This window comes from Ostrea edulis, chromosome 3 (assembly GCF_947568905.1).
Source record: "Ostrea edulis chromosome 3, xbOstEdul1.1, whole genome shotgun sequence".
NCBI classification, from domain to species: domain Eukaryota; kingdom Metazoa; phylum Mollusca; class Bivalvia; order Ostreida; family Ostreidae; genus Ostrea; species Ostrea edulis.
In genome coordinates, this window is record NC_079166.1 from 31,126,463 (window position 1) to 31,142,411 (window position 15,949).

The 15,949-nt window shown below is 37.2% G+C and overlaps 2 protein-coding genes across 12 annotated transcripts in view; one reads left to right on the forward strand and one right to left on the reverse strand.

The window, feature by feature from the left end:
• LOC125673867 (proto-oncogene tyrosine-protein kinase ROS-like) overlaps positions 1-5,598 on the forward strand; it is a 90,514-nt gene extending 84,916 nt beyond the window's left edge. For 6 of the 9 annotated variants that reach the window (XM_048910785.2, XM_048910777.2, XM_048910778.2 and 3 more), the window contains one exon: positions 1,520-5,598. In XM_048910785.2, the coding sequence (XP_048766742.2) occupies positions 1,520-2,296 (777 nt within the window). In that variant the 3' untranslated portion in view covers positions 2,297-5,598. The remainder of the gene's footprint in view (positions 1-1,519) is intronic. The other 3 variants (XM_048910784.2, XM_048910782.2, XR_007369827.2) reach the window with 2 other exon arrangements.
• Positions 5,599-7,193: 1,595 nt separating this feature from the next.
• The window catches only part of LOC125673851 (brefeldin A-inhibited guanine nucleotide-exchange protein 3-like), a 42,383-nt gene continuing 33,627 nt past the window's right edge, over positions 7,194-15,949 (reverse strand). For all 3 annotated transcript variants that reach the window (XM_056160454.1, XM_056160453.1, XM_056160455.1), the window contains 6 exons: positions 15,575-15,803; positions 13,787-13,917; positions 13,275-13,405; positions 12,335-12,976; positions 11,839-12,149; positions 7,194-10,716 (listed from right to left, as the gene is read on the reverse strand). In XM_056160454.1, the coding sequence (XP_056016429.1) occupies positions 10,483-10,716; positions 11,839-12,149; positions 12,335-12,976; positions 13,275-13,405; positions 13,787-13,917; positions 15,575-15,803 (1,678 nt within the window). In that variant the 3' untranslated portion in view covers positions 7,194-10,482. The remainder of the gene's footprint in view (positions 10,717-11,838; positions 12,150-12,334; positions 12,977-13,274; positions 13,406-13,786; positions 13,918-15,574; positions 15,804-15,949) is intronic.

Consider the following 15,949-nt stretch of genomic DNA (forward strand, 5'->3'; position numbering starts at 1 on the left):
GAGAATTACTAAATATACCTGTAGTTAATAAAAAAAAACTCATTATACCCTCTCCTGAGAATTACGATATATACCAGTAGTTAATAAAAAAAACTCATTATACCCTCCCCTGAGAATTACGATATATACCAGTAGTTAATAAAAAAAACTCATTATACCCTCCCCTGAGAATTACTATATAAGTGTAGTTAATAAACATCTGAGAATTACTATATAAGTTACTGCAAAATTGAGAATACCCTTACCTTTATCTGAGAACCACAAAAAAAGATTACCTACAATTTGAGAGGTGCTACAAGGAAGTGATGTTTAATTGTACCAAAGCACTTTTTGTAATTTCTGCAAAAAGATGCAATATACAGGTGACTCGAGATAACTTGAAGTTCAAGGGATCTTGATAAAACTTCGAGAAATCGAAATTCGGAAATTGTAGGTCCGCCAGTATGGTTCAGATTTTACAGTAACCGGAAATGTATACCAACAAGATCATATGATATCGTTTTGACACCCTGTAACCCTGCATTTAACCGTGTAACCCTGTTTTCTAGTGTAACCTGGTCACAAAATTGCCACCCAGGGAAACTGCTCCGATTTCTTGCCATACATGTTTTGACATGTTTTCCTTCATATTCGTCAGGTAGTTAATTTGATATCAAAATAAAAAGCCTTATTTTGCATTAATAAAAACATTCCAAAGTCTGTGTATTTATTTGTTCTTTAATTATGCTAAACCAAGTTCAAGTGAAGCTTTACTATCGCAAACTAAACAGCACAATGTCATGTTGCTTTGCCCAAAGCAAAAATTCTAACGGATGAGTAAAACGATGTTTTAGAGTAACTTTACACAAAGAACAAAATCGAGAAATTTAACAGTCTGTAGATCTCTAAATTATGTATAAAACTTACTCTCTCGTTGTGAGGTCAAAACAAATTTTAAATTTTATTCATAGTCGGATTATATATAATTTTAATCATCACGACACAAAACCCCAGTGCAAGGTGTAAACTGACCAATTATATACTTGTCAATTATATATGTGTCACCTCCACAAAGAAGCATGGGCGATGTTTCAACTATGTAAACACCTAATTCCCCTCCGGCATTCAACAAAATCCAGGTAAGGTCCAAGTGGAAATTATCAAACGCTTGAGTAACGGTAGGTATACGCTACCACCACTTTGAGACATCAAGAGTGAAAAACAATGAAATTTGTTTTACGGGACCCAACTTCACTTTGAGAGATCAAGAACTTCGACAGATCGAACGTTCGAGAGATCAATAGTAAATTTTCTTTGTTATATAGAGAGAAATATTAGGACCAAGATTTCACTTCGAGAGACCGAGAACTTCGATCTCATCGAAGTTCGAGCCATCGAGAGTCACCTGTATGCCAATAAGATGTAAATTTCCCCGTCACTTTAATTTTGGCTTATTGCTTGTGGAAGTGTTAAGCTATGTGTGATACACAATTCACATACAGGGAAACCAGCTCTCATTGATATACTATTCACATTTCAGCAGACCATTGAAGGGCAGTACAGAAAAATCCACAGGGCCACGTCATTCGATTCCCCAGAACCTCGGGAGACAGAAGTCAACGAGGAATTACTGGATTATCTGAATCCCAAACTAAACGGGTCGCCCTCCTATCTCCAGCTAATCAGTGACCCAAGTGACCCCCCTCCGCATGCTGTCCATTCCAAGTCACGTTTATCATCCCACAACAGTCGTCATGCTTCATTGAACAGTCGCCATAACTCACAGAGCAGCCAATCAAATATCAGGAAACCGCGCAGCGAGTCCCAGAGTAGTCGGCATAGTTCGGCATCTACGGACATTTATTCCAGCCCTGTGGGATCGAACTTAAACCTCGATCTACCGTCCGTTTACAATGGCAGGAACAACTGTGAGTACGAACAAATTCATTCCATGGAATCAATCGGTGGGAAATACGCCTCGTACATGATGACTTCTCCCAGCATTCCAGAGGATGATGATGACGCGTTCCCCGAGGGGTACGATTACGTCGATTATTCACATCCAAAAGTTCCTAAAAATGCAGCTTACTCCGTTATTCGGGGAACTCTTCAGTGTTTGAGGAATGGCTATTCTAAGCAGGGCTATAGTGCAATGGACGTCAATTCTAACAACCATTTAAATATACTGAACAATAACCTTTCCAGCATGGACCAGGAGGTGGACAACATTCCTGGAGGGAGGTCACTAGGGCAAGCTTGTCCGGTGCATAACGCGATGTTTGATGCTAATGAATTAATTCAGGCGAGCCTTGTGTGAACTTCCTGTCTCTGCTCTCATTTAAATCTCGTACCAATGTTCATTGTTGACTTTACAGGTATTTTATTTTTGTCTTGCTACATGTGAGATTTTAGATTGTTTATATTGATTTTGTTGTAGTATATTACATGTAAAATTGGTATTTAGGAAATGAAATACCCGAGCTCTGCATGGTACTAATGGTGCAGTGTTGTGTAAGAAAATATTTTGTTTTTGCAGCAGGTGAAGCATACCTGCCATACGTCCAGCCAGACCACAACATGTCCTGTTAAATCAGCCTTCTTTTTTATATCTCAATGGGACAATTAAACTCCTTGAAATGCTAATTTCAAATGTACCACCATTCTTCCAAAACTAGACTGAACAGCTGATTGACAATAACAAAGATATTTTCATGCCCCTGTAATCGGAAATTCTGTGGCATATAGTTTTTGGTCTGTCTGTTTGTCCACAAAACCTTTTAACCTTGGCCATCACCTGTGAATGAATAGTGATAGGGCTTTTGTATTTTCTTCTATGTATTCCTTGTGACAAGACCTTTCTTTAGGTAGCAAAATTTTTAGACCTTTTGACCTTGGAGTTTGACCTACTTTTGAAAAACTCAAACCTTGGTCATAAGTTTTAAATGGTTAATTATAGGGCTTTCATATTTCAAACGTGTATTCCTTGTGACAATCTAAGACCTTTCTTTGGGTACCGGAATTACTTTGCTGTCATACAGGAGCATCAGTGGTTTACAAACAATCTTGTTTTATCATGATTACCGCTGAGGTAGTTATTTATTAAGTAGAACATTGTGAAGTTTAGGAGGGAAGATGAAACAGATCAGTCATTCATACAAAACTACAGGTAAAATAAGCAAATGTGCATGCATACAGGAACAAACTATACACATGTGCAAACTCTGCAACATACATGCACAGTACATGTAAATAAAATCACTGTCCACTGATCTCTTTAATATACGTGTCATTTCCAGTACCAAGCAGACTACTAACAGAACAGTCAAATTTCGAGTTGCAAATTTGGATGACTTTTTTTATTTATCATAAATTAATACACAAATTTAAGTTTTTTAAAAAAAATTCCTATGTGTCATCATTTAAATTAGAGGTTGAATATATCATTTTTCATACGTACCTTAAATTCTAATTGTCCCTGAACATTGGTTTGCAGGGGGCAGATTTTGTATTCATGGGTGCACACACCCCACCCTTGAAATTTTTTCCATAGAAATATGTCCCCAGACACTAAAATATATATCATACTTACATGTATATTGTCAGAACTCGGTAGTTCGGGAGGGGGGGGGGATGCCTCACCCTGGGGCCTTAAGACAGCCCCCAGACACACACATGCACCACCTCGTTCAGAAATTTCTGCTTCCGCCCCTGATTTGATTGATATGTCTTTAGATGCATTAATTGTCCCCTTGAAAAATGGCAAAATGTATGGCAGGTACTGTGATACAAAACATATTGTTTAATGTGCAGAGGAAATATTCGGGTATTCACAGTTAGTGACCTAGTTGTTGAAGTGCTCAGTCTCGAGATGAAGAAAAATAATTTTTCTGGTAAAAATAGTAATCTTCATAGTGACTTGTGTTGAATCGCATTGTTATCATAACAGTTGGTGTCTTAAAATAGTAACATTACAGCATAGGAAGGCCTTGTACATTGTAAGAAATCGGAAGTGTTTGAACAAAAGATGTTTGATGTCACTTTCTGTAAGTTCTATAAATAGTAACATACAGAACATTGTACCTGTGTTTAATTTCAATCCTCTGGTGTAAGGATATACAATGTAATATAGGAAATGTAATGACTCATTCATAATTTTGAAATAGAAATGTAGAATAATATAGTGCATTATCATTGCTTCACAGAAGGGCAAAACATTATTTGAAATTACAGTGAAATGCATGTATCAGACAGAAACATTTACCCTTATACTGTGTTATAGAAACTACAAATGATGCATTCAAATTACCCTGAAACATTTACCCTTGTACTGTACATGTTATATAAACTACAAAATTAATGATGCATTCAAATTACCCGGAAACATTTACCTTTATACTGTGTTGTAGAAACTATGAATGATGCATTCAAATTACCCTGCAAACTGAAGACATTTCACAGTGATAGCCTGTTATTATATGATGACATGTTTTTTTATTACGTTAGGGTTTTGAGTAATTTAAGCTATTCGCATGCACTGAGGTTTCTCCTTTCAAACTTTTCCCCGAGTAGTAAGCAGGTCACAGCATGTCATACATGTAACCTGTGTTTGACACTGAGAGCATTAAACAAGCTTACAAGAAACTGTCAGACTCCCCAGAAGAATTTAATGTTAAACGGGTGGTTTCTTTAAGGTATTCCATGTATAATGAAAGGATAATGAACAATTTTGAAGGATTTAGATCAACATAAATGTTTATTATTAAATAATGATGAAAGTGAAGCAGATGAAATTCACATGACTGGTAAGTGATTAGAAGCTGACCTTTTTGCACTAAAGACTTTTTTGGAAGAGTTGTCTGTCCTTTGTAAAAATAAGAAAAATCTAATTTTCTAAAAATGTGTGTGGTCAATGATTAATTTTATTTCATATTTTCACTAAGAGAAAGCGTTTGTAACTTTCTACCAAAAGATTTGTATGAAAATATAATTTCTTTTTCAAATATTGTAATAAAACATGCTTTTTCCATATACTTCAATGTTAAATTCTAGGTGAAATAAATCAAGCAGTAAACAATTTTTTTAAAATTCCTATGGTGGATTATTTTTATTTGATGAACCCTTCAAAATGATACCATGATTACAAAAATTCCACCATCCATTTATTAGATATGAAATATGGTCATTATACATTGAATACCTTAAGCCATGTCATTGGCATTCTGAGAATTGCTTGCCTTCACTTTCTTGTGATCATGACCAACACATACACTTGCATGTAATCAAAAGCATATCAAGTTGTGGTATTTTTTGAAATTCATTCCTTGAAAATATGGAGGCAAGTATCTTTAAAAAGAATTTTTTTGTTTCCTCAGTTGAAGACATAATCCATTCACATCAGTAATCGCTCAATCGCAGTACAAATGTAATTCAGGAGTTTATCAGTTTCACGTACAAACAAACAAATTAATGAATGCATTGGACTCTGAGATTTGATTTTGTGTTTATATAGTGTTAATGGATGTTTGAAGGAAATAAACAATTGTTTGCAGACAGAATTAAAACTGTACATGAATGGAATTGTTACTAATTGTTATATTGTCAATAAAGAACTAGATTTGTGTTCGGTCTCTTCGTTATTCTTGATGATAAATAGATTAATCATTTATGTCAACCATATGCACAGATTTGGTGCAAGTCGTAAAAGAAAAAAACGTCAGGCTTAATAATCTTTCCGTTGTGAGTTTGGGCCGACAGCAAGAATCTACAATATTGGTCTAGTACTTGGATACAATTTTATCCAAGTGTTTAGAAATTTTGTTGTGCCCCCTTCAAAGAACCTATATCTGTCGGTTGGTAGACCACTCAATATCTTGAAAATCATTCACTTGATCGTAATATGTGAATATGGGTTGGTTATGAGTAGAAGAGGACTCCTATTGATTTTCAGGTCAAAAGTTCAAGGGTCAATCCACTCTGGCCATAAGAAGATGTCCTCTCAATATCTCAGGAACCCCAGCTTTGCTTGACAAGACATCAAACTTGGTATACTGGTACATCTTAAAGAGTAGATAACCCCTATTGATTTTGAGGTTGAAAGGTCAAAGATAAGATGCAATATTCAATACCACTTCAAAGTACAGTAAAAAAATTTACTGTTTCTATAGAACTTTGATATCCACAATGTTATATTTACATTTCCAATGCAATGTTTTTGCTTTTGATGTAATGATAACCATTTCTTCACGAATGCACTGCAAATATGCAAGATCCGAGATATCAACTCTTCTGTGACGGAGGTACATTCTGTATTCCGTTGAACGTTTTGGTGGGTACAAGTACAAGATGTATTACATATATTATAGACTAGCTATGTAAATAAGGTTAAGTTATGAAAGCATAAATTTTGTTTATATCAGCCATTGCTATACATTAAACTGATCATATGAAGAATAATATTTGTTTGAATTCGGCCATTGAATTAAATATGCATTTATTTTTCATTTCCTCTTCTGCACGAGTGATACTTTAATCAAAGAAAGTTAGTGATTATCGATTTTTGTTTGAGCTATTTTATTATCAAATAATTACTCATAACTTACTAATATTGTGTGTCCCAGCAGTTTGGGTGGTGCATTGCATGATGTCTAATAACTGGCCTTTAAGGCAATATATGAAGACAGGGATAAGCATTTGTACCCACTGTTTGTGGACGATAGTATAAGTTTTCAGTCTCACTGTGCGCAAGAGTTCCACAAAGGTAAAAGAACTATTGGGCAACCCGGAGCTGGGAATTCAGACAGAAATGAAAGTAGAATGTACTAAATATCTGAAATAAACTTCAGTTTTGAAAATACATGAGGTATGACCCACAGGGCTTCACACTGGTGTACTTTTCACGAAACGCTAACACGCTTCATGAAGTATGTTAATTGAAACCCTCAGTTCATACCCTCATGTATTTGCAGAAATGAAATTCTAAAATTCTTAAATAAACTGTGTGTACTTATTTGAATAAGATTCAGATTTCAGCAACTGTAGTGAGGTGAAGCAAGAGCACTAATTTCAGGTCATGCTAAAATATGAAAATTTCTAATTACCATTATAAGTATCTTAGTCCGGATAAATCATCTTTTAAAAGGGGCAAGCATGGACATGATTTGAGCTGGAAATTTTTCCACGAGACTCATTTTTAGGTACAATAGAAAAAGATTCAATAACTTTGATTTGACTTTTTATTAAATACATTAAAACAATTTTGACAATGATTTCGAATAACAAATATAATACTTGTAAAAGCTTGCTGAAATATGTCCACAACACTGGAAATAAATAGGTTTAGAAGCTGTCAAAATAACAATAAACAAAATGATACATTAATACTTTGTAAACAAAAAAATTTAATTTCTCGGAATAATATCGTATACATTTATCTCTATAAAAATATATCAATATACAATATATATCTTTAACATTTCAGAGAGTATCATTTAAATATTTTCTTTTTCAAGGGCAATAGTATGGCTTTGATGGAGCTATAAGATATTTTTTATACATGCAGCACAAAGTAATTTCAATTTAATGATTTTTTTATTGCCAACATCTTTCAGTGATTTTAAGAATTGCATGTAGACATCATTCAGAATGAATGGACCATTTCAAATTTATTTCATAAGACTTCTAGGTTATAATGCTCACCTGATATTTACAGTAGCCATGATCGACTTAGGCCTACTAGAGAGGACTGTATTCACACATTTGTATTTGAGGACTGCTAGGTGTTGGTAATACAGGAATGTTTGTAATTGAGGACCACTGGAGAATTTACATAATTATCAGATGTATTCAGGTTCACTAGCAGGAATTTGTGTTAGTATTAAATTTTTAAACTGGGTCACTACAGAGAACTGTCAGTATTACTCCGGGTCACTACAGGGACTGTCAGTATTACTCCCGGGCCACTACAGGGACTCAATATTACTCTGGGTCACTACAGAGAACTGTCAGTATTACTCCCGGGCCACTACAGGGACTCAATATTACTCTGGGTCACTACAGAGGATGGTCAGTATTACTCCGGGTCACAACAGAGGACTGTCAGTATTACTCCGGGTCACTACAGAGAACTGTCAGTATTACTCCCGGGCCACTACAGGGACTCAATATTACTCTGGGTCACTACAGAGGATGGTCAGTATTACTCCGGGTCACAACAGAGGACTGTCAGTATTACTCCGGGTCACTACAGAGAACTGTCAGTATTACTCCGGGTCACAACAGAGGACTGTCAGTATTACTCCGGGTCACTACAGAGGACTGTCAGTATTATTCTGGGTCACTACAGAGGACTGTCAGCATTACTCTGGGTCAGTACAGAGGACTGTCAGTATTACTCCGGGTCACTACAGGCAACTCTCAGTATTACTCCAGGTCACTACAGGCAACTGTCAGTATTACTCCGGGTCACTACAGATGACTGTAAGTATTACTCCAGGTCACTACAGAGGACTGTCAGTATTATTCCGGATCACTACAGAGGACTGTCAGTATTATTCCGGGTCACTACAGAGGACTGTCAGTATTACTCCGGGTCACTACAGAGGACTGTCAGTATTACTCCAGGTCACTACAGAGGACTGTCAGTATTATTCCGGGTCACTACAGAGGACTGTCAGTATTACTCCAGGTCAGTACAGAGGACTGTCAGTATTACTCCGGGTCACTACAGAGGACTGTCAGTATTACTCCGGGTCACTACAGGGACTGTCAGTATTACTCTGGGTCACTACAGAGGACTGTCAGTATTACTCCGGGTCACTACAGAGGACTGTCAGTATCACTCCAGGTCAGTACAGAGGACTGTCAGTATTACTCCGGGTCACTACAGAGGACTGTCAGTATTACTCCGGGTCACTACAGAGGACTGTCAGTATCACTCCAGGTCACTACAGAGGACTGTCAGTATCACTCCAGGTCAGTACAGAGGACTGTCAGTATTACTCCGGGTCACTACAGAGGACTGTCAGTATTACTCCGGGTCACTACAGAGGACTGTCAGTATCACTCCAGGTCAGTACAGAGGACTGTCAGTATTACTCCGGGTCACTACAGAGGACTGTCAGTATCACTCCAGGTCACTACAGGGACTGTCAGTATTACTCTGGGTCACTACAGGGACTGTCAGTATTACTCCGGGTCACTACAGGGACTATCATTATTACTCCGAGTCAGTACAGGAAACTGTCAGTTTTACTCTGGGTCACTACAGGTGACTTTCTGTAAGTATAACTTTTGTATTTGAGGATCATTAGAGGAAAGTTTGTGTTTGCATTACTTCAGGACCACTAGAAGAAAATTTGCTACCAATTTTTGTGACTGTCATGCGTTCTATCTGGAGAGAAAGTAAATTGAACAAAAGCACTCACACATACATACCAACTAATACAGTCTCTGGCTTAATTTAGCAAGATTGAATACTGCAGATAACTATACCTGTACTAGCCCTTAAATGGGAAATAAATCAAATGCAAATGAGGTATCTGTATATAAACACTGGGACTATCTTCTGTGTAGTTAAAACAAATATTGCACATATTCAATTATTTCACAATGTTCACAGAATCAATATACATCAAATGACATATGATAAAGCTGGATTTACTCTGACCAGGAATATGTAAGAGAATAATGTTGGAATGTCATCAATACATGGAATTCAAAATAAGTTATCATCAACACTGTAACAAAACGAATGCCTCAACCCTAAAGTAAAACGGTGTGTGAATTACACATTAAGTAGAATGAGATGAGCAGAATCCAGATGTGTATTAATAACCACACTTATATAACGAAGGACCAAAATATTAATAACCAGACTTTTATAACGAAGGACCAAAATATTAATTAATAACCAGACTTTTATAACGAAGGACCAAAATATTAATAACCACACTTTTATAACGAGGGACCAGATATTAATAACCAGACTTTTATAACGAAGGACCAAAATATTAATAACCAGACTTTTATAACGAAGAACCAAAATATTAATAACCAGACTTTTAAATAACGAAGGACCAAAATATTAATAACCAGACTTTTATAACGAGGGACCAGATATTAATAAGAAATAACTTTTAACCAGATTTTTACATCAAAGGAACTAAAAATCAATTAAAAACCAGATTTTGATAATGAAAAGCACCAGATACATGTATTAATTCATGATCCGACTTTCATAACATGGGGCCCAGACACTGCTGGTAATTAATGACCTGATTTTTATAAGAAAGGACCCAGCTATTAATTAATAAACAGAGTTTCAAATCAAGAATCATCTACAATGCCCTTTCCACCATGATTTAAAAATACACCACATTATCTAAAAATCTCAGCTATTTCAAAATTAGTTCTACATAAGGAGAGGTTCTTCTTTGCCATCATTATCTGTGATCATTATCAGTAAACATGAGACTATTGTGATCTCCACAGGGATTGGTTGATTTTTCAACAGTTGTAACCTTGACTATCATTGGTTAACTCCAGCATGTACCCCAGTCTGTACACAATCTGTCCTACAGAATCCCGCAGTCGTTGTTCCGACGCGTGACACACCAGCTGATTGACACAATTAAACACTGTGGGGAGGAGAACTTGGAACTCGGAATCCTGGAGCTGGTGGAAGTGACCGAGTATCGTACACAGAAGTTCTGTCCAGGAGCCCACTCGTGCCTCGCTGTCCTGTACACAATACAAAATACAGTATTTTGTTATCTCATTCCATGTACCTTATACCAGTAAAACACGCTTACAGCTTTGTGCTGAGGATGAACAATTTTGATTTGTTACAAACATAATTTGTTATATTCAATAAGTTTATACAGTATAAAACACTTATAGTGCTGGAGACGAACAATTTTGATTCTTTATATAAATGTAATTTGTTATATCCAGTAAGTTTGAGCAGTAAAAGACACATATTGTGAAGTACTGAGAATAGTGAATGCTGGGGAGACGAACAATTTTGATTCTTTTTATAAACGTAATTTGTTAAATTCAATAAGTTTTTACAGAAAAACTCACTTATAGTGAATAGCTGAGGAGGATTAATTTTCATTCATTATAAACAAATTTGGCAGAGCTGACATACTACAGTGTATGTGGTGTTTTCGTGAATTAGCGCTTCTTCTACATATGTATGTATAATGATGGATAAGTCAAGATTTTCAAATTTTGGTACTAAAATATTAATTGTACTAATAACAAGTACAGGCGCAGTAAATAAACAAACACTGTCATTACATCATGCTAGGTATTAAAACTTCAAGCATGTAACAAGAGGAATAGATTGTGTGTTGTTTAACACCCCTGTCTGCTTATTTCACCCTAACAAGCTACAGAATATGTACATAGTGTAACAAGCTACGGAATGTGTACATAGTGTAACAAGCTATAGAATGTGTACATAGTGTAACAAGCTACAGAATGTGTACATAGTGTAACAAGCTACGGAAAGTGTACAAAGTGTAACAAGCTATAGAATGTGTACATAGTGTAACAAGCTACAGAATGTGTACATAGTGTAACAAGCTACAGAATGTGTACATAGTGTAACAAGCTACGGAAAGTGTACAAAGTGTAACAAGCTACAGAATGTGTACATAGTGTAACAAGCTACAGAATGTGTACATAGTGTAACAAGCTACAGAATGTGTACATAGTGTAACAAGCTACAGAATGTGTACATAGTGTAACAAGCTACAGAATGTGTACATAGTGTAACAAGCTACAGAATGTGTACATAGTTTAAAAGCTGAATGTGTTCTATGGACAGGTGCTTCCTAAAGTTATACACTAACTTACCTTCATATACGACTCCTTCCTCTGTTCTTCAATCTGTCTCTCCACTTTGTCTGTAGATGCTTTAGACTTCCTGTCCTTAGGCTGTTTCTTTGTTTTGGAGATTTTAACAAACTTTGGCATGGCATTGGCCTGTTTGTGTCGCTTGTATTCGGTCATCAGAGACTGGATGAGTTTGTCTGTAGCGATGGTGTACACCTTGCTGTCGTGATCCTCTCGGAGTTCTCGCTTACTCTTGGTCGGGTAATCAGAATCGGAACTCTCCACTTCCTGTTCATCCTCTGAACTTCCTCCAGAACTAGGACAGGTTTGCTCTGAGAGGAAAATTTTACTTTATTTCTTCCACTTTTCTAACACACATTTTTTGTTTTTGTTATTTTCCCCCCAGTTTAAAGAAAGCTTTTTTCATGAAATACGTGTACAAGTATGCACATTAAAGCTTTGAATCTATTATACTAGTATTTTCTGATAAAAATCAAATATATCAAGAAATGCTCACCCTGAAGTGGGACCACTGATGACATGAAGTTGGGGCCCTGAACTGCTGATGACACGAGATCAGGGCCCTGAACTGCTGATGACATGAAATCGAGACCTGGGACCACTGGTTTGGATATCAGGTTCTCTGTCTGGTCCTTTTTTCTCTTTTTCACGATGTCAGAAATATCGTCAGGCTGAGCAATCAGGAAAAACACCTGCTGTTCCGCCATGCTATCGACACGACTAGATGTCTCGTCTGACAAAATGTCGACGTATGTTTGACAGAGTTCATCACAGATAGCTTTCAGAAGTTGTATAAATAAGTCTGGACTAGACAACACTCTCGCAATATTCGAACAATGCCTTGTGTCATGGTAACAAATATCCAAGAGATTTTGGTGATTTGAGTAAGACAGAGATTTGACCTTGACCTTACTGAGGTCAGGAACGCTGGCACAGATCTGAAGCAGGGAGTGGATGAAGAAGACCATGCTGGCCCCGGCCTGTTTGTAGAGATTCACTGCCACCTCCGTCCGGGCCACTTTCTGGATCAGGAACTTTAACCCCGGTCTGGAGTCAAATTCCACAGCCACTTTGTAAGAATTGCGTAAACACTCCAGCATTTTAATCATGGTCCTTACTGACAGCATTGGAATCATTCCTGAAAAATAAACAAGAGGCAACAATTGAGACTGTACATGAATGTGGATGGAATACTGTAAATGTACATTATTACGCTGGGTATTTATTTCCGCTATGTCCGCAGTCACATGAAATCCGCAGAACGTGTAGGCTATTTTCATGAAACCATACGCAACTCGACGGAATTTCATACCCGCAGACCAAATGACTCTATCCGTGGAATTGAATATGTCTACAGTATTCTATGTGTGTAATCTCATCATCCAAATTTAAAATGCAAGATTTAAAAAGCAATCTTTCATAATAATACTCTGTACCTGTCATTTTGAAGTGCTCCCTCTTTTCTGTTGTGGAGTTCGCCGAATCAGTACTCAGGAGAACACTGCCAATTGTCTGGAGTAACAGCTGATTGGCCAAGAGTCCTACTACTACATTTCTAAAGGGTAACCTATAAGTAATGAAAATACAGATATACATCTACAAGTAGCTTAAAAAAATCAGCCCAAGAACTGATACTGATTATTTCCTGTATGATCACAAGAAAACTGAATAAAACACATCAACTTGAAATCACATGACATAACTCGATAAAATCACATGACATAACTCGATAAAATTACATGACATAACTCGATAAAATCACATGACAACCTACAAACTGATTATGCTGGATTGAGAAAATTGCATGACAACCTAAGAGAACTTGAAATGTTTTTTTACACTGATACTTTTCAGCTGTAAGAGAATACACATGCACTACATATGTGAATGCCGTTATTATTCACAGTTCAGTAACTTTAATTTCTCGATGTCCTAAGTGGCAGTGTACCTGAGAAGAATATCCTCCGGATTGAGACTGTTGTCCTCTCCTGGTTTGTACAGCAGGAAGACGAAGGACTTATCCTCTTCTACATCCACGGTCTGCTGATGTACAGCCATCTGATTGTCCAACAGGAACACCTTAAAGTGAAAGAAAGGAAAGTGAAAGTAGAGATACAATTACATACATGTATGTACACAAATAAAAAAAAAAAGATAACCAAGGTTATCCCATTTTGTTCTGTTAATCCAAACAAACTTATTGTTTTTGGATATACTTGACCTTGTCCACATGGCCTTGATTCATAGACAAGAGGCCCAGGGGCCTTATAGGCCACCTGAGTATCATGTAACAACCTTCCAATGTTTGAATTAGGTTTGTGTTTAAATATAAGAATTTTACTTTTGGATGGAAGAAACATTGAATAGCTATGTGGTCAGCCCCGCCTTTGCACCAGAACCCCTGACCCAGGGGCCATAAATTTCAGTTTTGAAAGAAGCATCCTTGATCATCATTATCATACTATTAGTTTGTCTACTTAATACCCAGCAGCAGAGGAGAAGATTTTCAAAGAAATAAAATACATTTTCACTATATGATCAATAGGGCCCCACCCTAATACCAGAACCCCTGACCCAGGGGCCATGAATTTCACAATTTTGAAAGAGGCATCCTTGCTCATCATAACCATGCTATTGGTTTGTCTACTTAATACCCAAGGACAGAGAAGAAGATTTTCAAAGAAATAATGCATTTTCACTATATGACTTATAGAGCCCCACCCTAGCACCAGAACCCCTGATCCAGGGGCTATGAATTTCACAATTTTTAACAAGAGGTACTGTGAGCAATGCTCACTAAGAATACCCCCCGTTTACCCCAATCTCCCAAAGGGTGTTGGTAATAGGTATAAACTACCTCTTTTCTGAGTGTTGCTACTTCGATGTCCAGTGCGCATGACCTTTGACCTTTTGACCCCAAAATCGATAGGGATCATCTTCATCCCATGGGTAGTCCATATATATGATATGGTGACTGTAGGTGGAAAGGATAACGCTTTAGAGCCCGGAAACCATATTGCTACTTCGATGTCCAGTGTGCTTGACCTTTGACCTTTTGACACCAAAATCGATAGGGAACATCTTCATCCCATGGGTAGTCCATATATATGATATGGTGACGGTAGGTGGAAAGGATAATGCTTTAGAGCCCGGAAACCATTGCGTCTACAGACGGACGGACGGACAACCCGATTCCAGTATACCCCCCCACAACTTGTTGCGTGGGGTATAAAGAGGCATCCTTGCTCATCATTACCATGCTATTAGTTTGTCTACTTAATACCCGGAGACAGAGAAGAAGATTTTCAAAGAATTTCTACATTTGCACTATATGACCAATAGAGCCCCACCCTAACACAGGAACCCCTGCCCCAGGGGCCATGAATTTCACAATTTTGGTAGAGGGCTCATTATAATTATGCCCACAGTTTGACTTCTTGATGTCCAGGAGTAAAGAAGAAGATTTTTTAAAATTACACTCATTTTGATGGTTTTTGCCCCACCCCTCAGGCCCCAGGGGGGCAGGGACCACGAATTTCACAATTTTTGTTCCCCTCCACCCACAGATGCTATATGCCAAAATTGGTTGAAATTGGTTCAGGGGTTTCAGAGAAGAAGCTGAAAATGTTCAAATGTTAATGCACGACGCACGACGACGGACAAAAACAGATAGCAATAGGTCACCTGAATGAATTCAGGTGACCTAAAAATTGCTATACACAAAACATTCACGTACTTGATGAGCCAAATGTCGAAGTCTGTGGCACTCCTGGGGTGTGCTATCTCGTCTCATTGCGACCTTGACCTGTGCTATATCACCATAGAAATTGTCAGAGTCTGCATGAAACAGCAACATCAGCTGTCTCAGGTGGAATGTGGATACATCTAATGCTGTCTCCATGGCAACTCCACTGATATGCCACATCTCTTCAGTAAATGCCGTACCAGCACTCAACATCACATGTCTATAAACAAACAAATAACTCATGAAAAATCCACACATCTACAAACAAACGAATCCACATGTCTACAAAAAAAATAACTACCAGCAATCTACAAACAAATTCACATGTCTACAAACAAACAGTTGACTCCTGAGAGAAATTCATAT